The 25,238-nt window shown below is 42.6% G+C and overlaps 1 protein-coding gene across 2 annotated transcripts in view; it reads left to right on the plus strand.

Moving 5' to 3' along the window:
- Window positions 1-25,238, plus strand: part of CPNE4 (copine 4) — a 403,946-nt gene that overhangs the window by 342,506 nt on the left and 36,202 nt on the right. For both annotated transcript variants that reach the window (XM_024565844.4, XM_045200164.3), the window contains exons 8-9: window positions 16,649-16,747; window positions 23,314-23,400. In XM_024565844.4, the coding sequence (XP_024421612.1) occupies window positions 16,649-16,747; window positions 23,314-23,400 (186 nt within the window). The remainder of the gene's footprint in view (window positions 1-16,648; window positions 16,748-23,313; window positions 23,401-25,238) is intronic.

The following is a 25,238-nucleotide window of genomic DNA, read 5'->3' on the forward strand; positions in this document are numbered from 1 at the left end:
TCTTGTATCATAATATGTTCAAAAATAAATGCTAACATTCCCTTATAATACAAAAATAAGTATCTAAATATAAATAAATAAATAATTGAATTAAAAAATTAAAATGAAAGATTTTTTCCTGAAAGTTTGGGCCAAAAATGTGGGTATGCATTATACTCGGCAAATTATGGTAATTGGTACCCAACCACAGCTTCACCAAAGGAAGCCTTTAGGTGTCCTAGAACATCTTTCTTTTCCACCCCTTCCCCATACAGTTGGTTGACTCTACTTACCCATCAGACATCATCTTAAGTGGCATATCTTTCAAGAAGTCCTCCCTGACTTTTTGGACTAGGTTAGATGTCTGTAGTAGGTCGGGGCCCCTAGAAGTCAGCCCCAGGACAAGGATTCACGTGAGCACGTTCCCAGGAATAACTGGTAGGGCAATGGGCAAGTGTGACCAGAAAAGGGAAGGAGACAAAACAAGGGCAGGGTATCCATCAAAGTCTCAAAAATGGGAAATATGGCTCAGTCCTCCCAGGAATACCTGGAAACATCTCAAAGTTGTCTCAATCAGAGGTAACATTTAAATTTCTGCATATCATTCACTGGTTAAGAGCTGCCCCCAAGAACTACACACACAGCGGGGGAAAGTGTGGCAGCTTGGAGATAGTGCTCTAGCAAAGATATAGGTGCTGGGAGAGAAAGGATATCAAGAGCTGGTGTGCCCCCAAATGGTAAAGGAATCAGCTGTGATGTGGGCAGAACATACGGATAGCTGTACTGGCCTGGCAACGCATTCCCGTAGCGCCCTGGACACGCTCTAAGAAAGCACTTATCCTGCATTGTAATTGCTTAGTTAGTTGTCTGTCTTTCCTGCTGGACTGTAAGTTCCGCGAAGGCACAAGCAATGACTGTCTCATTCATCATTTTATCACCAATAACTAGGCACAGTACCTGGCCCATGTTTGGTGCTCAAAAAACATTTATGAAAGAAGAGAAAAAAGGGGGAAAGGGAAGTTGGTTTAGTAGGAGGATTACACTTATATAACACACCGCACACTCAGAAACTAATCTTAGTAAAACAGCATTCTTACAGGGGTCATGCTGGCCTAGTTTCACTCACTCACTCTGAGCATGAGAATCTTGGTCTAAAAGTCAGGTATTGCCCGTGTGATTTCACTTATAAGTGGAATCTAATGAACAAACTGCACTAACAAGCAAAACAGAGACAGACTCCTAGATGGAGAGCAGCTATTTGTGGGGGAGGTTAGGGGGTGTAGTGATTGAGCAAAAACGATAAACGACTCATGGACGTGGACAACCGTGTGGTGATTGCGGGGAGGGGAGGAATATAAGAGGGTTAAGTGGTAATGGAAAAAATACAATAAAAAATAAAAAAATAAAAGGTATTGCTCCTCTAGCCCAGGAGTTCATTTGTAACAGTCTAGCTGGGGCTCATGAATTAACTGGATAAGGGAAGAATAATCAAATGTATGGTTCGGAGCGAAGGTTTGAATCATTTCACTGTGCAGTTAATCTAAACAAACACACATATGACAACAATAAGATTTCTATTAACTCCCAGCTCCTCTTTGTTAACCTCTGCTAAGAATCCTTGGCTAATGTGGTCTAGAGGGGCTGCTCTCTTCAGATCGCATCTGGATTGCCATTTAATCTTCTGTTCATTCTCTCTCATGTATTTTTTAAAAACTGAATTCTCAGTGGCTTAGAAAACTGAAAGCTTATTTCTCAGTCAAGGAAAGTCTACTTGGGTGTTCCGTGAGCAGTCTTCATACAGTGATTCGAGGATCCAGACTCCGCTCACCTTGTAACTCCACCATCCTTTGAAGCCTTACAGTCCTTTACTTCCAGCTGGAGGATAGGGAGAGAGAGAGGAGAAAGCACATCCCCTTCTTAACCACTTCAACCAGAGGGCAAACTCATCACATTTCCTTGGTGGTAACGAGTCACATGGCTAGGAAATGTGGCCCACCTAGAAACAACCTTACACCACGCCGGAGAGCTGGCCAGCTCCACCACACAGCCATTCAACAAATATTTATCAGGTACCTGAGGTTAATAAGCACAAGGTTCTGTGTCAGCTGTTTGGAATAAGATGGAAAGTGAAACAGAAGTGGCTGGTGTCCCTGGAACTAACTTACAGTTTATGGGGGAGATCGAAATTAATCAGATATTCATTATAAGAATTATTATATAAAATATATATAATCTCCAAATGTTCAATAAAGAAAAAGCACAGGGAAAGAAGAAAGTTTAAAACAAACTGGATCTAGTTTGACTTTCTGAAGAAGGCACATTTCAGCTGGTACCCTAAAATTTAGACAGAATTATCTAGACAAAGTTGGACAGAAAAGCATTCCGGGCAGAGGGGACAGCATGTGCCAGGGCCCTGAGAGAAGCAGGGACAGGAGAGCATGCCTGGGTGGATGAAGGCCCGACAGTGAGAGGGACAGAGAGGGCGGGGAGAAAATGAGGCTCAAAAAGTAGACAGAGACCTTCAGGGCCCTACAGGCACGACCGGGGTTTTGATCTTCCTGGCTCTGTTGATTCTTATTGCGTGTGTGTCCTTCTGCTCACTTGTCAGTCTACGAAGGGTGTTTATAACACACGTGTCCATGCCCGTGCTCTTAATTCTCCATTGTTATGAACCTCCCCGAACATCCTTCCCTTAAGGCCAGTTGATTTCGATGAAACCTGGCTTCCTCCCCATGGCTCCATCACAACAGGCAACACTTGCTGTTTCCCGGACTCACCGCAGGTGCTCGGACTTCTGTACACACAGCACACACTTGCTGTTCTTCTGCCTGGCAGGCAGACTTGTCACCCTCTCATATGCCAGGATTAATTGCATTTGTTCTTCAAACCTCAGCTTCCGTCCTCAGGCCCTGCTCAAGTCCTTGGCTCACTCTCCTCAGACTCCAGTCTGAGTCAGATGCTGTCCACTCCGACTCCACAGTACTCTGCCCTAGAAGCACTGACTGAAATGTATACTTGGACTGATTTGCCCTATGAAATTTCAATATTTTTAAAAAAAGGGACTGTTTCTCTTTTCATGTCCCCAGTGCCCTGTCTGCCATTGTTTGGTACCATACTAGACACTCAAAAACAATTTTTGTTGAATGAGTGAAAAAAAAATAAATCTATTTCAGAAACTTCTTTTCACAAGACACCATTCTCATGAAATATAATGTCACCTATATACCAATACACACACATGGAGTTTTTTTGGCCAAATTGGTAAATACTGTATATTATGCTCTAATCTTGAAAATTATTCATAGTGCATGTTAACAGGAACTGGACTAGTGTAAGGCAAAAGGTGTATTGGGTGCAAAATTTAAGGAAGCATTGATTCTCCACTTCTTGCAAGTAACAATTCTGTACTTGCAGTGCTCTGAGAATTGTGCTTCCTTAAATTTTGTACCCTTGGTTGCTCATTTGCCTCCCTCTAGTAACTGCGCTCTGTACGCTAGCATTTCAAAGGCTCCATAGTCAAAACTGTTTAACTTTTATTATCCCAGGGTAACCCAAATTTATTTGAGGATCCAGCCCTTTTTTTAGTTTTCCTTAATGCCTATTAACCTCCTGCAGAATTGGTACTCTGTGAAATGAACTTTTAAAATGCTTTCTATATGAATTAATAATTTCTTTATCTCTTTTCTTTCGTACGATAGTGGAGAATGGAATTTAGATGGAAACTTGGATCCATTTATCAAAAAAAAAAACCCATTGAAGATACATTTACCATTATGATAGCCAGGGAGATTTCTAATAGTTTTCGCTACTTTTGCTGGCCTCCCAAAGTGGTTATTGATGAGGCTGTTACTAAGAGGGCTGTTGTCCATCAGTGAATGGATGGGTTTACACTTCCAGGTAAAGAAGTTCTGTTTCATCTCCCCAAAGACAAATAAAGCGATTGGTCTCTCCAGTGATAGAAATGGAATGAGAAGAAATGTTCAATTACTTGGGTAATAAACCTGATAAGACAGGTCAGTGACTCTGCTTAATACTGTCAGAATCTCAGCTCTCTGCTTGTCCATCTTGCAAATGTGTGTCTGATTCCATCCAGATGAAAAGAATAGAATATCTCTTTGGCTGACTCATAAAACCAGGTCCTCCTATCTCTCTGGAAAGTGATATACTCAAAGTCTATCTATAATAATTACTGTTTAGAAGAGGGGAAATGATTCTCTTAGACAAGTTTCACTTGTTAGCAATTTTAGGCTAACAACTTAGTACAAATTTGTTGTTTTCTTGTTTCATCCAGGAATTTCCAAACTCTTTTTCTCACAAGGTAAGTATGCATTATAATTCAATGATACTCAATGGGACCATGACTGGCTGAGTCTATGTAGAAAAGCAAAGTGACAGGGAGACCCTATCACAGATAACTAAAGGAAATTTCAAAAAGAATATTTGGATTATCCTAAGCTTGGTTTCGAGGGTAGCTGAAGTCTACACGATTCAGGGTCAAGTACTGGGTCACATGTGATAGTTGCTCAAAAGAGACATGAGTGAGAGCATCCCAAAGATTAGTCCTAAAGGACACTGAGCATCAAAAGTCCTGTTGTGCTCAAAGGATAAGCTAGATGTCCAAGCAAAGCAAAGAAACATTATAGACACTAGAACAGACCAGGAACTAAGATCAATGGTCGTAACTAAGCAAGAGGATCCAGAATAATTTCTGTGAATCTGACTGGAACGCCTGAATTCATTTCATATTGTCTTATGGATAGACAGTCAGTCCAGTTTAAACATCTGGAATTGGCTTGGATTTGGTAGCAACAAACTGTTTTGCACAGATCATTTCATGTGACTGGTTAGGAGTGGCTCTTTTCTCCATGCTTTTAGAATTTGTTTTGTTCCCTTTGTTAAAACTTCCAAGTCGTGAACACCTATGATGGCTGTAGAGGCACTACTTAAACAATAGAGTCAAGTACATGAGCTTATGTTGGAAAGACACAGTAATCAAGTTGCCTGGCTGTGCCAAGACTTCCTCACTTGGCTGTCAGTGAGTCTCACATTGCCAGCTTGTGGTTTCCAGACCAATTAAGCCATACAAATCGAGTCATCAGTTTTTTTTCTGGTCTTCAGGTGCCTTTTCCTCCTTGGGCACCCAATGGGAGGTTGTCTTCAGGCATCACATTATAGCAATCAATCAACCGTGAGCAGCATGACTCATGCAGAAACAGAGACAGAGGCATTTTGCTCGAAGAAACAATGATTACCTGTCATGAGACCAGAGAGTCATGGTGTTTTCCAGAGGTCAAGAATGTGGGATTCAACATGCATCATGGCCAAATACTAAACTATCCTTTGGCCCTCAACTATCCCTTGGTTCTTCTTCCTCTGACTCCCCTCTAAGTGAATGATACACTGAACAGTACAATCCAGAGGCCTGGGGGTAATCCACAATTTTTTCTTCTTCCTCTCCTTTTCTCTAAACCCCAACATCTACTTAGAAATTGAGACCTATAGTGGCCACTTTTTAAATATCTCTGCAATCTTTTCACATGTAACAGAGCATTCATTGGACTTCTGTTTCTCCCTTTTATTCATACTCCATGTAGCAGCCAGAGTGGTCTCTCTCCATTACTAATCTTGCTATGTCATTCCTCTGTTTAAATTAGTTTACGTCTCTGACTTGCCTACAGAGGGTCAATCCAACCAAGGAATTCTATAAAATGCTCTCAGGGTTGATAAATGCTGGGGTAGATTGACTTCATAAAAATAGTGAGATAGCACCCTGTATCAACTATAATATAATCAGTGCCCCAGAAAGTTACAGATACTCCATAAGTGTTCATTCACATATTGTGATGAATAAATAGGCAATGTAATATATGGAAAATCATGGAATTTTTCCAAAGAGACCAAGGTTCAAATCCTCACTTTGCCAACACTTACCAATAGCACTTTATCATTTATGCTATTACAGTTATCCCAATTTTTCCCCTTTGCTTCCCTCCACCCAGCCTGCCCCCTGACTCCTATAATTGATCCCCTCACTGTTGTCCATGTCTGTGGGTCATTCTTACATGTCCTTTGGCCAATCCCTTCACCTTCTTTGAATCTGTCCCCACCTCCTCTCTCCCCTCTAAAGTCAAGGGACCTCAGAAAACTTATCTACTCTCACTTCAATTTTCTTCAAAATGTGGTCAACACCTGCCTAATAAGTTTGTTGTGAGGATTAAATGAGATGTACTTACAGAACTTGGCCAATGAATGCCTGGTACGTGGAAATAACTCGAATGCGAATTGTGTTAAAAACAAATGGAATGGCAGAACAAAAAGCACGTATTTATTAGGCATCACCTGTGCAGGGTCCTTCACCAGGGACATTGAGGAGTCATGACCTCTGGCCTGCAGGGCTTACCACCCACATTGCGCATCATCCCATTCAGTCAACAGGCTTTTACTCAGGGCTCTATCACAACCGGAATTTGCCTCTTCCGACAGAGTTAGGAAATCTTCCCCCCTTGTTAAATCAGGATTTTAAAGTTTTCAAAATTCAGTTTGATGTTTCCAGGGGGAAAGATCGACGCCTGTTAGAGCAGATCTATGTTAAGTAGAAATCAAATGGGAAGATTCTTAGATGGAATGTCAGCTTCTCAGGGAGTTCTTCCACCTTACATTTGGGCAAAGAGAGTGGTACAGGGTGAGCCGATGCCGAGTGACTCGGATCGTGAAGCCAGAGCTCTCGTTGAAAGCCTGAGGCATAAGTCACTGTTGAAGCCTGCCTCTTCACTCTGCTCACACAGCCATAGGAGTTTCAATCTTCCTAAAGAGTAGTGAGGTATGAAGTTAAAAAGGTTTGGACAAGCATTTGGGAGCCTCTGAAGCTTATCTGAACTAACCATGTCTCACAAGGCCATAAATCTCCAATGAAAGCTTCGAAGAGTGACACACTTCATTGTGGAACATCCCTGGGCTTGGCTGCAGTCCAGAACAGATGTGTGAACTGGCGAGATAAAGCCACCATAAGCAATACCCTTCCCTCCCGGGCCTCTCTCTGTCTGACACTCATGAGGATTTTGTTTGCCTGCTTACACTGGTGCTGCACTGAATGATTGTTAAGGAGCCAGGATGGCCCTTGAATATTGTTTTCTGTCTGTGGTTGGCATTTTTAATTGCATTGAAGAAGACATTATGAGCTAGGATATCATTGTAATTATTATAATTGTAATTATCGCCACCCTTCTCACAAACCATGGACTCCTGGACTTTCTTTCCAGTGTTTTTCAATATGTCCAGAGACTACATGCATCTAACCTGACCAGTTGCTTACTTCGAAGGTGGATTCTTGGGGCCCTCTCCAGAAAACTGAATCAGAATCTCCAAAGGTGATGCCCAGGAATCTGAAATTTAATAAGCTCTTCTCAGGCATCCTAAATCTCTAGGCATGGAGTTCAAGAATGTTGTTGTTTCTACACTTAGCAGACCACTAGCAAATTATCCCCAAGGTCAAGGTGTTCCCTCTCACTACTCAGAAGTTTCCTGCAAGTAGTGGATATAGACCAATGGTGATCATGTAGTCGGAGGTACGTGGAAGCAGACGTAAACCAATTGCAATGGAAGCTTAAGGGTTGATGTGACTAGGAAGCCAGGAGAACAAGTTACAATGTTAACAATAAATTTTAAAAAAATTTAAAGTTAGGGGGAGAAGAACAGATTTCTTTTAACTATGAGAGTTCTGCTGTGATCGGTGGCATTTGGTAGTTTTGTGATCACACTTTGGACAGCTCACCCTGGCCTCCAGGAAGTGGGTCAGATTCAGATTCTGAGAACTCAGATGTCAAACTCAGTAGTACTTTAAATGCCCTAAATACCCTACAACAGCAGTAGATAATTAAGCTTCTATTTCTCAGTTTCCTCATCTGTAAAGGGGAGGTGATAATACTGTCTCACTGGTAGGGTTGCTGTGAAGATTAAATGAGTCTTTAAGCACTTAGAACAATGCCTGGGACAAAGTAAGCCTTCAATGAATGTTGGCACATCGGTATGAGGCTACTTGTCACTGAAAACTCACTTCGCAGTGTGAATATATAAATGCCAAGGGAGAAGCTGAGGAAAGATGTATCTATCGCTCAGGGTCACCCAGAGAAACGGAACCAGTGAGAGATACATATTAAGAGATTTATTGCGAGGACTTGGCTTATGCAGTTGTGGGGTCAGGCGGGACAAGTCTGAAACCCTCAGAGCAGGCCGGCAGGAAGGGCAGGCTGGAACTCTTAGGCATAAGCTGAAGTTACAGTCTAAAGTCAAAATTCCTTCTTCCTCAGGGAAGCCTTAGAGCTGCTCTTACAACTTTGCAGCTGATTCTGTCAGGGCCACCTAGATTGTCAAGGACATTTTTCTTTATTTTTTGAACAGCTTCATTGAGATAGAATTGACATACAAAGGCTTGTACATATTTAGTGCATATAATTGGGTGAGTTTGGACACATGCAAACACCTGTGAAACCATCACTGCAGTCAAGGTAACACACATACCCAACACCTCTCCAAGTTTCCTTGTGTCCTTTTGTTGCGTGATGGAAGCACCAAACTTTTGAAGTCGCCAATAGCGTATTGTTAACTGTGGGCACTATGTTGTACAGCAGATCGCTAGAACTTATTCACCTAGCACGAACGAGACTTTATACCCACAGAGCCACAATTCCCCGATTCCCTCCTTTGCCCCAGCTCTTGGCAGCCTCTATTGTCTCTGCTTCAATGAGTTAAGCTGTTTTAGATACCGTGTAGAAGTAGAATCATGCAGAATTTGTCCTTCTGTGACTGGCTTATTTCAATTAGCATAATGCCATTCATGTTGTCACAAATGGCAAGATATCCTTTTTTGTAAGGCTGGAATAATATTCTATTGTATGTGTCTACTGTGTTTTCTTTATGCATTCATCTGTCTATGGATACTTGGGCTGTTTCCATATCTTAGCTGTTTTGAATAATGCTGCAATGAACATGGGAATGAAGATACCACACCAAGATTCTGACTTCAGTTCTTTCAGATTTACACCCAGAAATGGGACGACTAGATCACATTATAATTGTATTACATAATACAAATTATAGTTTATTTTTAATTTTTGAGGGCCCTCCTACTGTTTCCCATAGTTGCCGCACTATTTTACATTCCCACCAACAGTGTACAAGGGTTCCAATTCCTCCATATCCCTGCCAACAATTATCTTTTGTGTTTTTTAACAATAATTTCTCTTCTAACAGATATGAGGTGATATCTCATAGTAGTTTTAATTTGCATTTCCCTGATAATTGGTGATGTTGAGCATCTTTTTTATTTACCTGTTGGCCATTTGGATATCTTCTTTGGAGAAATGTCTGTTTCTGTCCCTTGACCATTTTTTAATGAGGTTATTTGTTTGGGTCTTTTTTAAAAAAACTATTGACTTGTAGAAGTTTCTTATATATTTCAGAAATTCATCCTTTATCAGATATATAGTTTGCAAATATTTTTCCTCCAGTGTGTAGGCTGGCTATTCATTTTTAGGTTTCCTTTGCTGTGCAGGACATTTTTAGTTTGATGTAGTCCTACTTTTGCTTTTGTTGCCTGTGCTTTTGGTATCACAGCCAAGAAATCATTGCCAAGCTAATGTCAAGAAGATTTTTCTCATGTTTTCTTCTGGGACTTTCACATTTTCAGGTCTTATGTTTAAGTCTTTTATCCATTTTGAGTTGATTTTTGTGTGTGGTAGGGATCCAGTTCCTTTTTTTTTTTTTTTTTTTTTTTTTTGCATGTAGATATCCAGTTTTCCCAAAATCATTTGTTGAAAGGACTACCCATTACCCATTGTGTGTTCTTGACGACCTTGTCAAATATCAGTTGTCCATATATGCATGATTTTATTCTTGGGCTCTCTATCCTGTTCCATCAGCCAATAGACCTTTATGCAAGTACCATGCTATTTTAATTACTGTAGCTTTGTAATTTATTTTGAAATCAGGAAGTGATATCTCCAGCTTTGTTCTCTCTCTCTCTCAAGATTGCTTTTGTAATTCTGGATTGACAGAATTCAACACAATTTCATGATAAAATTCTCAACAAGCTGGGTATAGAAGGAAGGCACCTCAGCATAATGAAGACCACATATGGCAAGCCCTCAGCTAACATTGTTCTCAGTGGTTAAAATTTTAAAGTGTTTTCTCTAAGATCAGAAGCAAGACAAGGATGCCCACTATTGCCACTTCTATTCAATTAGTAGTGGAAGTCCTAGCCACTCCTAGTCAATTATGCAACAAAAAGAAATTTAAAAAATCTAAATAGGAAAGAAGTAAAATTATCTGTTTTCACATGACATAATACAATTTGTAGAAAACCGTATGGAGTCCACGAAAAACAACTGTTAGTATAAATGAATTCAGTAAATTTGCAGGATACAAAATTAACCTATAAAACTCAGTGGTGTTTCATTACTCAGAGTGAACCATCCAAAAAGGAAATTTAAAAAACAGTACCAAACGGAGAAAGTAGTGATCCACACACATGCAATCACACAACTGAATACCACTCATCTATGAGAAAGAAGAAAGCCCTGCCACTTGCTACAATATGGATGGGCCTTGAGGGCGTGATGCCAAGTGAGGGAAGTCAGACAGAAGAACAGAAACACTGTGCTAGCTCACCTTTAGGTGGAATCTACAAAAGCAAAGCTTGTAAGAATGGAAAGCAGAATGGTGGTTACGGTGGTTACTAGCAGCTGGGAGTGGTGGGACTGGCGAGATGCTGGTCAAAGTACACACTCGCGGCGAGAAGATGAGTTAAGTCCTGGGGATCGAATGCACGGTAATCACAATGCTGTACTATATTATGTGCTTCAAAGTTGCTAAGATACTAGATCTTAAATGTTCACACCACAAATAAAGAAATGATGATTATGTGACCTGATGGAGGTGTTAGCTGATGCTACCACAGTAACTATATTGCAATATATAGATGTATCATATCAACACATTGTATACCTTAAACTTAGCCCATGTTATGCGTCAATTATAGCTTAATAAAAAAGAGGAAAGGAAGAAAACAATCTCTTGCAATAACATCAAAAAGATCAAAATAGTCAAAGTGATGAAACTGCACACTGAAAACTAAGAAATTCTGATTAAAAAAATTAAAGGAGATGCAGACAAATAGAGAGGCATCCATGTTCATGAATTGAGAGAATAAATGTTGTTAGAAATATTCATACTACCCTAAAGATTCAGTGTTATCACCATGAAAATTCAATGGCATTCTTGCAGAAATAGGAAAAAAAACCATCCTAAATCATGGAACCACAAAATCTGTACTTTAAAATCAGCTGATTATGGGCTGATTAGTCATGTCTGCAAAACATACTCACTGCAACACCTAGATGACTGTGTGATTACATAACTGGGGGCTGTAACGCAGCCACAGTGACACATGAAACTGACCATCCCAGAAGGCTACTGAGCAGTAAGCTGGCACCGCCATTGAACACGCCCTTCTTCTAGTGGGGTCAATGCAACTATGAAATAAGAGTAGGAGGGAGTAACTTAACCACTCCATGCACATCTGTCCATGCATTTTACAGACAAAGCTGGGAGCCCAGGGACAGTGTGCGTGCTGTGGCCTTTGTGTCCTTTTGCAGGGGAACAGTGAGCAGCTTCTCTGTTGCTTGGTGTGTTCATTGAGCCTTAGAGGATCCCAGTAGTTTACAGCTTCAATAAAAAATGGGGGCTTTTTACACAGAGTAGACTGAAGAGATCTTCATTATGAATTCCTGCTTCCATCCAGAGGCAGGCGACCTAACAGAAAACATCAGCCATGGTACCAGGCACCTGGATTCAAATCCATCTTGGTCACTTTCCACATGTCCATGTGTCACATCACTTAACCTAAGGCTTTGAATGACACCTATGAATGGCATTTTCCTGTAAAGAGTAATAATAATATTGTCATTTAAGTGGTATCATAAAGGATTAAACACCATAACACATTGATCAGTTAAGACAAACTATGAAGTTTAGCTTCTTTTAGTTGAAAGATACCTAGCATTAGCTGTGTGGTCTTGGGAAACTTACTTCACCTCTCTGTGCCTTGGTTACCCTCAGCTGTAAAATGAGCAGAATTATAAACTGTTCTGGGGATAAGTCTAGTTGATATATATGAGGTGCTCAGAGCAGTACATAGCTATTAAGTCCAGCACCTAGTAGGCATGTGTATGTTTTAATTATTGTAATTTGGTATTTGTGTGGTAGTAGTGAAATCGGGGAGGCAGAAAACCTGGATTTCAGCTCCAGCCCTGCACTTGGTGAACTTGCAGAGGTCACTTCACTTCCCTGCCATCAATTTCCTTCTGTGTAAATTGAGGGAATTGACAAGACCGTGTGCCGAGCTCAGATATTTTGAGACTACCTGAACACTGGAAGCTGTAGGGACTCAAGGAGTCTCAGTGACTTGGAGATAGTTTTGAGCCTCTGATCTCTCGCAGACCTGTCAAGGCTCCCTCATCGCTTCACACCAAGATCCCTGCCTCTGTCTCAGTGTTTCTGCAGAGCCGTTGAAGTGTTTACTTTTCAGCAAGACGTGTTCCTGTCAGCCGCGCCAGAGCTGCTGCTACAAGCCAGCTTCCTGGTGGGGAGAGAGGGAAAGACAGTGTTTTTATTTTTCTGCATCGCTGTGTCTCCCTTCCTTTGGGATCCCTTCTGAGAAAGGTCAGAACAGAATTCTGCAACTGCCTTGATGAGAAATGCTGGCCAACTGAGGAAGCAGGGCCCGCGTGAAGGGTGGTACCTGGCCCTGGGAGGCCCCCACTGGAGTCCTGTCACGCCTGACTCATCCCCCAGCTCTGTGGCCATTCCCTTTCTGCCCCGGGGAGAGAGCACAATACCTCGAGGGCTGTGGTTGGCAGGTGGAGGGGAGGACAGTAACTAAAGCATGATGGGATGTTAAGAAAGGGCAAAGAAGCAGGGTAAGTAGTTTTGCTTAAGATTTTGTGACAAACCAGAGTAGTACGTTGATTCCTTCTTGCTTTTTCGATATTCTGCTGTGGCTAAGGGGGGCTGGAAGATACACCTGCTCCCCTAAAGGAGGGAACTTCTACCCTATTTCCCAAGGCAAGCAGTGTTACAAAGGCTGCCTCTCCTTCTTTTTCTGAACTTTTTAATTAAAGTTTACATTCAGTATTATTCTGTGTTAGTTCCAGGTGTACAGTATAGTACTTAGACAATCATGGACTCTATAGAGTGGCCCCCCCCCCATATTTCAAGCACCCCCCTGGCGCCATACAGAGGTATGACGTTATTATTGACTGCATTCCCTATACTGTAATTTACATCTCTGTGACTGTTTTGTAATTACCAACCTGTACTTGTTGATCCGCTTCCTTTCTTTTATTTGCTTCTCCCCAAAGGTTGAAGAGGGAGGACATGGGAGTCAGACGCAGGCATTCTGTGACTGTGTTTACTATGGGGCAGAGCTGAGAGCCTTGAAGAGTAGGGTCCCAGGAACCAGCCCTCTTTTCCTTTCTATGTCCCAGCCCAGAAAGCCTTCTTCTGTTTCTTGTGCCAGGTAACAAACATGTGTCGGGCTTAGTAAGGAGGGACGGACAAACAGAGAAGAATCACTTAGTGGGAAGGAACTGTGGACCAACAGTGTTTGACTCTGTGAGGTTCACAGCGCACAGCCTGAGCGATTTTTCCAAGCAGCCAGATCACTGATGGCTTCTACTGTCCGTTAGAATAAATGAGGTAGAACTTCAGCCTACCTTGAATGAAAAGGGGGTTCTTATCACTCCTACCAAAGCTGCTTGCACTGTTCGGTATTTCAGCCAGAATGAGCTAAGCCTTTCGTTGACTTTTTGCAACCTATGCAACTACAAGTCACCTGAGAAACAGGCTCAGTGAGCATCCCACCAAATCCTCTGTAACAGTCTCTCCGTGACTTTCTCTACTGCATTCTATGCATCTAGTCCTACAGTTTCTATTTGCACATTTTTAGCAACAAAGCACTCTTTCACAGGTTATTTTGTTTTTAGACAGGAATAACTGTTGGTAAATGCTTTCTTTGTATCTACTTTATAAATTCTTCTTGAAAATTGTTTCCCCTTTTGGAGTCAAAAATCCAAATACCTTTTTCTATGACAGTGTTTTAAGTACCAATGGGTTCTTACACTAGGTTATGCTGTAGTGATCTCGGTGGCTGGAAACAAGGGCAGTTTGTTACTTGCGCACACACATGTCCTTCGTGGGTCATCTGGGGTACGCAGAGGGCTGCAGGGCACTGCCCTCAATAGGGACTCAGGTTGACAGAACAGCCACTACTACTAGTTTGCTTTCAGCAGCTACCAACTGAGTGAACATATAATGACCAAAGAGTTAGTGTCGACTAAGTAATGATTTTAACTGAATTTCAACTTTGGTTCCCCAACTTCCGGGGCTCAAACTTTCTTTTCAAATCTAAATGAGGTATCTTGAACTCCGATTCCATGTTACTGCAGAAGTTGACCTTCCTCCCCAGTATGTCTCTGAAGTTCTACTCCTGGGACTCATCTGTCAAGCTCTTTCTCCACAGGCCTGCTCCACACCCAATTTCCAATCACACCCAATTTCCAATCATCGTGTGGGCCATCTCATACTGCTCTGTGGTCTCTTTGTCCCCAAGCATGGATACCGCCCTTCTCCTTTATTCTCCAAGTCACCACCAGCATAATGCTGTTACTGATAGCAGATTCCTTGGAGTGTCGGGGGGTAATGGTAGAGGGGAAGTGAAGAAGGGCATGGAGGGATATGTAAAAAACTTGACATTGAAAATTAGGCGTCACAGTTTCCAAAGTTCCTTACCTGTCTCTCACCTCCTCCCCCTCCAGGGCTAGGCCTATCTTCAGCCTCTGGTGAATCCTGCCCTAGTTTCTTCTCAACTCACATCCCTGAGCCCGCCCCCCACCCCTTATAAAGGGAAAGCTCAACTTCACCATTACTTTATTCAGCAGAGCAATGTGGACCCTGCCTTTGTCTTAACCTGTTCCATTCTGAGTTATTCTAATCCATTCTCTTTCGTAACAAAAGGGCTTATTCATACATTTTGTGAGTAAAATAATCTACCAAAGCCTCCACAGTTGAAGAGAGAACAAAAGCTGAGAAATCAGTTAGTTTTTCTTTAAGGTGCCTGAAAAAAAATCTTAGCAAATGTTTTTGATTCTAACCAACTTCATATTAGAGAAACTTTAAAATACAGTAAGCATGAATTATAATGGGTGTATTTGGGAATATTTAGGGAGTAAGGTCATGGAAGGCCTTGGAAAACCCATTTCTTATATACGTTTTGATATGAGCAAGACATGACCATGAGTAGTGGATTATGAGTGGTAGGGTAGCAGGAGGGCGGCACGGAAACCTGGAGGAGGCAGTGATACAGGTGGGCAGGGGCAGAGGGAATGGAGAGAGGCACTAAAACGAAGCCTGATTGAGAAGACAGAATGCACAGGAGTTGGTGTGGGAGAGTAAGGGCAGAGAGGAATATCAGGAATGGTACCCAGTTTTCTTTTTGTAACAATGGGGTGAGTGTTGGTACAATTTACTGTGATAGAAAATAAATGAGTGGAAATAAATTTAGGAGGGAAATTATGTTTCATTTTAGACATATTTATTTTAGGTTTGTGGGGCATCCCACAGGATCAAAGAAAAGATTCACAACTTGGGTTTTCCAGGCAGGACTGGCCGGTGGGATGTGCATTCTGAGGGAGGACTGGGCTGCCTCTTGGAACCCCGATATTCCAGGGGAAACATCTGAATAAAAGGTCCCCTTTGCAGCCTTGATCTCATTTGAGGGTTGGGCCTTCCCTGATGCAAATCACTGGTATAAGATGTAGAAGCTCTGTCTAAAGTACTTGAGACCCTAGTCCAGCCTCTGCCCTGGAAAAACATGGAAACTTCCTCTTCGCCTAAGCATATATGACCAAGCAGAGAGCTGGCTGCTGATTTAATCTGAGTCACTCAGCAAGGTGTTGCCTGGGAGCCCAGAAACATCTTATATGTGATGGATGCCTGATATTTACCAGTGTGATTTACCTGTCACCGTTTTCCACCCATTTCAAATGTGGGTACAGTTAAAGATTCACAGTTTTGCCTTCTTACTCATTTTTCTTAACGTCGATCTTTTGCCTTCAGGAAAAAATATAGAAAAAGAAAATGTGATTAATATGATCTCATCCCTATCATTAAACATGAGCTGTTCCTGTAGAAACTCCAGCCATGGACTCAGGCATGTGAGTCCAGCTGTGTGCCAGGAAGGCCATCTGCTGTGGGGAAAGAGCACTGGAATGGGGGTCAGGACACCTGCCTTCAAACTCCAGGTTTTCATTCTCTAGGTGTTCCCTTTGGCAAGTCACTTATCTCCCTTTTGGTGTTACTGGCCATCTCTGAAAAATATGCAAATTATTCGTCGCTGATGCACCAGGCCGCTTGGAGGTGGCGGCACAAAGGCTACGTCAAGTCCGTAGCAGCTAAAGGAATATTACATAGCAGGCGCCGCAGTCCTAGACTGCTGGGCTGCCGTTCCCGACCGAGCGTGTTTCTCATCAGGTTTGCACTGCCTTTGGCTACTGGCAATGCATTCTTAATTTAAACAAACCAAAAAAATAAATAAATAAAACCTTTTCTCTTGCAGTGCATAGTGTGGGACTGGGACTCCAACGGCAAACATGACTTCATTGGAGAATTCACCTCGACATTCAAGGAGATGAGAGGGGCAATGGAAGGAAAGCAGGTACGTGGTAAACCACTCGTGCTATTTTTCCAGACAGTTCTCTCGTGATGCACCCAGGTACACGTGAGCAGCTGGAGGTGAGAGGTCAGTATGTGCTTAAAAGGGATGAGAGGAGAGCATGGTGGGATTTGAGCACCTAGCTTCAAATACCACCCAACCCAAGGCAATCGGGGTAACGTTGGACAAGACACCACCCCAGTGTGGTGCAGCTTCTCCATCAGTTAAATGAAGGGGTTAGGTGAGGCTGTTCTAATTTCCTTTAGCTGGGTAGCCTTAGACAAGTGACTTAATCTCTCTGTGCCTTGGCTTTCTCTCCTAAAAAAAAAGGAATGTGGTAGTTGTACCAATTTCATATAATTTTGTGGAGATTAAATGAAATAATTCATGGTATGCATTTGCTGGAGTACCTTGCACATAGCTAGAACTTTCAAAATACCTGCTGTTAGTAGTGATATTCTTTCTAGCTCTACATTTCCATGACTTGGGGCCATTGGTCACACATTTAAGGCTTTGAAGAGATTATTTGACTCCTCCAAAGTTTTTGTGAGCACCAGATCTTCATCAAGTTCCACCTTTTTATTCTTTGGGTGCCAAGACATGTCCCCACACTGTCATGTGCCACAGAGGCACACAGGGGTTTCCTTGTGCCATGAAGGAACCTAAACCTCCTGTATGTTCTCGCAGACACGTGTGCTTTTATACACACGTATGTATCAGACACATGTGCTTTTATACACACGTATATATCAGACACACGTGCTTTTATATACACGTAAATATCAATTTGTCAGTCAGTTGCTGTCATCTAGATGTGCATGTAACTTTTGCTCTTACCTGTTCGATATTCACCTGTCCAAGTTCTAGTTGCAGAACCTAAATCTCTTTGCCTGGGGGCTTTCTCTGGCTGTTGGAGCCTACTCTGCCCATTCCCACAGTGGGCGGCAGCCTTGGGGGAGGTGTAACACCAGCCAGGGAGTGGCCCTCAACAAATACTTAGCGGAAGTTGAAGTATAAAAGTGGCAAAACTCTGAGCTGTGTACTGTGCGGTTTCCCAGCAGGAGTAAGCCCTGGTTGCCCAGAGAGGTAGCTGATTTTTTTGACTGCCTTCCCTCTCTCAATTTCCCACTTTATTGGTACTTCCTAATATTATCTCCCAGGTGAGCTACATTAAATCCTTGCCTCTGGTGTTGTTTCTGGGGGAACTCAAACAAAAGCACCTGCCATTCTTCCTCTGCAGCCAATCGTCCCCATGGAATAGAAAGGAATGGCAGCACTGGCTTTGACAAAGGTCTTTTCCTGAGAGATAAGACCCTGCCCCTGATCTGGTCAGAAGTGTAGAGATGTGCCAACTCATTGTTCAAGTCTCTTATTTTAGATGTGAGGTCAAGATATAACCAGGCTGGATGGAAATAAACTAAATTGTTTAGCATTAGAAGCTTCACCTGAATCAGACCATTTGTTGAATACACACCCTTGGCCTGGAAACTCAAAGGCAGCTTTCCGCATAGTTGCAACAAAACCCGCCTTACACACTCTGTTGTGTACTAGGCGCTACAAGACACTTGTCAATCACACGGAGACCTTCATCCGCAAGCAGGCAGGCAGAGTCTCAGGGCCACAGTGAAAACCAGCACTGAATCGTCAGTAAAGTCACTTCCGGGATAAAAAGGAATATAGCCAGAGAAATTGCTTCATCGAATGTACTGGATCAGGCTCTGCAGAGCTAATAAATCGATGACAGTTATTGACGTCCCCTGTTGGAGCTCTAAAGATGTTTACAAAATTTTGCCTTGTTCCTATCCACAAATAAAAATACCCAAATTAATAAATATGAGAACCATTTCATCTTGAGGCTCCTAAGAGGGTATTAAAAGTAAAGTGATAACATATGTCACAACTGAAGAACACCAAAACCTGATGCATTCAAAGTAACAGAAATAAATCTTAAAGTCTCACTGAGGAAATGGACCATATGCTGCTGTATTTTCCTGTATCACTGAGATGCCAGAAAGATTTTCGTCCAACCAGCCAGCTCCTGTTTTGACACATTTGCACTGTGGGAACTGCTTCCTTATTTGATTTCACTGACACTGATAGTTATTGAGGAGCACCTACTAAGTGCCAGGCACAGTGCCACGCTCTAGTTGTGCCATGACTGTGCATCAGAGGAAACTACAAACACAAATCAAATAAAGAAGACAATAAACATGCAGTTAGAACTTCTGGCAAAAGATATAAAAAACCGAACCAGTTTAGTTAGAAAGGTGTGGTATAGAAGAGATCATCTGAAAAAGTGACATTTAAGTTCAGGGCCTTTCAACATGAAAAGAAGTCACCCATGTAATGAGCAAGGGAAAAGCATTTCAGACCGAGGGAACAGCAGGCAAAGTATTGAGTTCAGAACGAGGTTGGAGCTGTTCAGGATCCAGAAAGAGCCCATTGTATCTGGAGCAGAAGGGTGAGGGAGCCATGCATGAGATGTGGTGGAAGCCAGAGGCAGAGGCCAAGAACAGGAGACTCTGATAGCTCGGGGAGAAAAGGGAGTTTGGGCTTTGTTTTCTAAATGTAATGAGGGTACTCTAAAACTGTGCTCTTCAATACAGTAGCCACTATCCGCATGTGACTCTTTAAATTTAAATTTTAATTAATTAAAATTTTAATTCCTTAGTCACACTAACCACACTTCAAGTACTCAGTAGCCGCATGTGGCTAGCAGCTTCAGTATGGGCTGCTGTAGGCATGGACTATGTCCACCATTACAGAAAGCTCTGCTGGACAGTGCTGCAAAGGAGTCTCGGCAAGAAGGGAATGACAAGCTTGGGTTTAATTTGTTAAAGATTATTTTGGCTACTTTGTAGGTAATCAATTACAGAGATGAGAGTAGGGCAGGGAGATCTGTTTAGAAGCTAAAACTGTTTGTCCCTCACCGCCTGGCTTATTTCACTTAGCATAATGCTCTCCAGTTCCATCCATGCCGTTGCAAAGGGTATAAGCTCCTTCTTTCTCTCTGCTGTGTAGAATTCCATTGTGTAAATGTACCATAGTTTTTTGATCCACTTTAACTGGAACATAATCAACAAAAGAAAAAAGCAAACAAAATATAACCAGAGACATTGAAATTAAGAACAATGTAACAATAGCCAGAGGGGAGTGGGGAGGGGATAGTGGGGAGAGGGGTCTATAGGAGCTACTATAAAGGACACAAGGACAAAATCAAGGGGGAGGGTAGAGGTGGGGGAGGGAGGTGGGATTGGCTGGGGTGGGGTGGAGGGATGGGGAGAAAATGCAGACAATTGTAACTGAATAAAAATTTAAAAAAAAAGACTTAGATAACAGAAGGCAACAAAAAAAAGAAGCTAAAACTATAGGCAAGATAAGATGTGATAATGACTTGGACTAAAAAAAAGTGATAATAGAGGTAGAGGGACATGGAGAGATATAAGAACAATTTTGGAGATAGTAGCTACGAGATTTGTTGGGGGATTCTGTCTGAGGGGGAAGAGAGTAGGCAAAGAATGACTCGAGGATGGATGGGTGCATGTTGGTACCTTTTCCCAACTGAGGAAGTCTTATTTCAGGGAAGTCCAGTTCGTGACAAAGGTTTGAGAATTGAGTTTGGGGGCATGGCATTCAGAGGACTTACCTGGAGATGTATTTTAGGAGCCATAAACAATGAGAGAGTATTTAAAATCTAGAGAATGGATGAGTACCCTTGTGGAGAGAAGGTAGAAGAGATAATAGGGGATGCCTAATGCTGCGGAACCTCAACATGTAGAGACAGAGAGACAAAGAGATGCCTTTCAAGCTCCTTCCTGTGAGAGTTAAGGTTGTTCAGGTACAGGGTCAATTCTTCATCAACTCTGATTAATTCCTAGGTAACCTTTTTGAACATGCTTAGTTTGAGGTGGCCGAATGGGAAACTTGCAAGAACAAATGGGAGAGCCCCTCCCAGATGCTCCTAGGGGTGAGCTTTGGGACTCATAGGCCAGGCTTTGGAGTGAGGCTGGTGTGGTCTGAATCCCAGCTCCTCCAGGGGTCACCTGTGTGGCTCAGCCGCTTCTCTGAGCCCCTTCTTTTGTCTAGAAAAGAGTTATAGGGGGAGTCAAGTGGAATGGTAGATATGAAGGAAAAAGCTCACAACTGCATGACAATTTCATGCCAAGACAGATGCAGACCATTTGGACTTGGCTCATTCAGCACCGCCTGCCCACCCATCAGGCAAAGTCCCCAAGTACCTGCCGGTTTTGATTTTGCTTCCTGGGAGCCCTTGTCTGGCTGAGCCAACTCACCCTCCACTATTGGTCCATCTTCGCCTGAGATGGAAATGAGTAGACTTTTTCCTGGGTGGTCATTATAATTCTTAGTAGAACTTGGACTCTACCTCATTCAAAGTCTGATATGACCTGCTTGATTGAAAAATTGAGGTAAATAGCAATTATTGAAAATGACCAAAAAAATCAGCAGATCTAATTTTAGGCTCTTTTCTTTCCAATGTTTAGGTAAATCCCTAAGATGCTGTGTACACTATAACATTAGAGGAAGCTTTGGAGGAAAGGCAATTTCAGTGCTGATGGGTTTAGGGGTGGACTTGGGTTGCTTTTTCTGAAAATACTAAATCTACTTTGAGACAGAATGGGATTCTCGATTTTCAAGTGATGGCCCCATGAAGAACGAATTAGAAGAAAACCCAAGAGAGGAAAGACAGACATTCATCGTGATGGTAGAGAGATTAGGTCTTCTTAAAAATAGGGCTGGAGATCTCCTGATCTGACATTCAGTTTTGACTCTATTCTCCTTCCTTCCTCCCTCCCTCCCTCCCTTCCTTCCATTCTACTCTTTTCTTCTTTCTTTTTTTTTTTAATGGAAGGAATCTTAGAGGCCTCCTAACCTGTACAGCATTCCTCTCTCCCAAACCTGTGTGTGATTGCCCAGCCCCTACTACAACATCCCCAGTGTTGAGAAACTACTGTATCAGTTATCTGTTGCTGAGTAACAATTTACACCAAAACTTCCTGGTGTAAAACAAAAACAGTCAGTATTTACGCATGATTCTCTGGGTTGGCAATTGAGGCTGAGTTCAATTGGAATAGCTCGTCTCCGCTTCATATGGTGCCAACTGATTTCACTTACGCATTTTTGCCTCAGCAGTTGGAACTTTTCTGTGTGCTTTTATTCACCAAGAAACCACCCTAAGCTTTTTTTACATGGTGGTGAGAACTTCCCAGCACCAAGCCCCATTGTAAAGGCACTTTTCAATCCTCTGCTCACATCACTTTTGCTTGCGTTCCATTGGTCAAAGAAGTCACCTGACTCATCTCAGCATCTTTGTGGGAGGGAACCACACAAATGCAAGGACACTGAGAGGAATGGATCTCTGTGGGCCAACACTGTATCAATCTACACTACTCATGTCTGCTTCAGAGATCGCTTCATTTTCAGACGCTATTTTCAGAGTGGAAATTTGTCTCCTGAGTAGAAATACACAGATCCAGCTCGCACAGCATGATGGGCTGTGCAAGCATTCAGTGACTCTTGAATGTTTGCCTTGCAGTTGTCTTTATCCCATGAAGTGCTCCAGAGGCTGGAAAGGTTGAGATCCATTCCCCTAGAAAGCCCCTTCGCTCCCTCCTCAGTCCCCAGGCGTTCCTGCAGCTCTGATCCTATCCTTCAAAGGTCTCTCTTTGGAGATCTAGTGTGTCAACCCATTACTTTAGTGCTCAGTAAACACATCATTATCCCCATGAACTTCTTGTAGCTGCTATTCAACATTCCTCAGTTTTTCTACCTTTTAAATCAGTTCCCAGGCACTAAGACTCAGCACTTAGGTTACTCAGCTGGGTGTGTTCAGATCTCTCCTTTCTTCCGATGCTTGACTTGACCCTATGAACAGTAAGTGTTTATAACTGCCAGGCACTGTCCTAAAGTGTTGCATGGATTAATTATTCAATCCACATAATGATCCTATGAGATAGATACAATTATAAGCTACATTTACAGTGGACATATCCAAGACACAGAGAAATCAAGTACAGTTAACCCTTGAACAACACAGGTTTGAACTGCACGAGTCCACTTATATGCAGATCTTTTCAGTAAATAACTGCACTGTTTTCAGTCCACAGTTAGGAGTCTATGGATGCAGAGGGCTGACTATATGCATTGATTTATACCATTTTCTATAGGAAACTCGAGCACCCACAGATTTTGTTATTGTGGGGGTCCTGGAACCATTCCCTTTTGCATACCAAGGGTAGTTAAGTTTTGGGAGAGTCAGAAGTCGTACATGGATTTTCAAACAACCTTCACAGGTTTTAAGGTTCAACTGTAATTTGCCAAAGGTCACACAGCTGGAAAGTGGAAGAGCTGGGATTCAGATCAAATAGTCTGATATCAGTCTTAATCTCAACCACTCCTCTTATATTCGCTCTAGATGCAAGGGTTATATCACCTGGAGACCATTGGTCAGCCCTCAGTTTCCTCTGCAGCAGCGCCTGGGGGCTTGACCTCATCAAATGACTCTGCTTCTTCCTGGGCCAGCGATCACGCTGTGACTCTTCTTGTTGCAGGTGCAGTGGGAGTGCATCAACCCCAAGTACAAAGCCAAGAAGAAGAATTACAAGAACTCGGGCATTGTGATTTTGAATCAATGCAAGGTATGTACATAACCTGTCTTTCAAGAGTATGAGGCTAGGGCTGTCCGGGAGGAAGAGTTCAGTGGTCAGAGGGAAAGAGTGTCAAGAAGATGTGATCTATTTTAAAATAAAAATCAGAAAGTCAATGTATTAATGAACGTACAATGCAAAGTATATGCATGGGTGGTCTTGGCACTGCGGAGGCTCAATGCCACCATCCCCTCCACAAGGACAGTCCTGCCCCTAAAGAGAGGAGAGTCCTGATCACAAGTCAATGTCTTCTCTGCCCAGGGCAGCACCCGAGGGAGATCCCCAAAGGGGGCAACCAACCTTTCCAAAGCACCTACTATGTGTCTGTGGTTTATGTGTGACACTTCATTTCTGCTGAAACGAAACCATGAAAACAAGACAATGGAAAATCGAAGGGCCTAGAATTTTCTCCCAGAGGGCTCTAACTTCCCAGAAAAGTCCATATGGTAACAAGGAAACCCTTTAAATCACATCTGAGAAAAATTCTGGCACTGGTTGAGTACTTACTATGTAAGAGTAACTGTAATAAATTCTATTTGCTCTTATCACAACCCTGAGATTTTCAGTTTCAAATGAGATCAATCACAAGTGGTAGTTTAAGACCTGAGATTTTAATCTATGTCTTTCTGACTTCACCATATAGGACTTAAGTTCCACCCACTTTCTCTCTAAATATGTCAGGTTCCTTCTTCCAGATTGGCCTCCCAGGAGCTGCAGGAGCTCATCCTTACAGGACAAGAGAGTAGAGGAAAAGACCGATTGGTCTGATGTTGGTCATATGTCCACTCTTGAACCGGTCCCTGGGACCAGGAAATAATGTATTGTGACTGGCCATTTGGGGTCCTTGTTTTAATCATGTCTTCCTTTTTTTTTTATGATGCTTTGACACCTAAGGGCCTTGAAGACCCTGGGAGGGACCGCCCCTCCCAGAGTTAGCTAATTCCTAGAAATACAAATCCATTTGCCTGCAAGCCTGCCTTTAATATGCATACCAACCAATCCAGTGCCTATACTCCCAACCCCCTCCTTTACTTTTACATGCCAACACAACATTCACCCTGCCCTATATCACCCCAGCACTAGGTTTCAAACCATTAGAGCCCACCCCTGTAACTAGAGCCTGCCAAAGTTATCCAAACAATCCAATCCTAAACCTGCTCAGCTGCTTTCCCCGCCTCACTCATTTTTCCCATCAAACCCACGATAAAGACATTTACCCACACTTCCCCCTCACTCTTGCCTCTTGACTAGCCCTAGTGCTTTTCCATCAGCCCCACCCTACCTGGCATGACAGACAGCACCCCCCCCCCCTGCCTTTGGGGAGCTCTGAGTGATAAACTCTTCTTTCAAAGGCAGTCGTCTCTGGTCAGCTTACCTCCTTACACCATTCACATCCCAGGTACATTCAAAACAGCCATGTGGCCATCCCTGTGCCCAGAGAAGCAGGAGAAAAGAAGATCTAGATGAACCAATTCACTTGTCTCCTTAAGGTGTCATAGGATATGTGCAATTATCTGTTTTGATTCTCTGTGAGTTGATTTGTCAGTTCAGCACTCAAAGGCCATTGCTATTGAACTCATTTCCTTAATATACGTACAATAGTAGGGTGTCCCAACTATCAGGCAAAGCACTGCCATAAGGAAACCAACAGCAGGCACTATTCAGAGGGCTAAGTGAACATCAGCTCTAGAAAAGTCTGCTTGTCGGTAGGTGCCATCTGGAGGTAGAACCTAGAGACACCAACACGGGGACTTGTGGGTCAGTCTCTGAGAAGGTGCCTGAGCATCAGACGCAGTCTGAGAAGTGTTAAAAATCAGTTACTGTTTGTC

The sequence above is a fragment of the Desmodus rotundus genome, chromosome 8, assembly GCF_022682495.2.
Source record: "Desmodus rotundus isolate HL8 chromosome 8, HLdesRot8A.1, whole genome shotgun sequence".
Classification (NCBI taxonomy): Eukaryota; Metazoa; Chordata; class Mammalia; order Chiroptera; family Phyllostomidae; genus Desmodus; species Desmodus rotundus.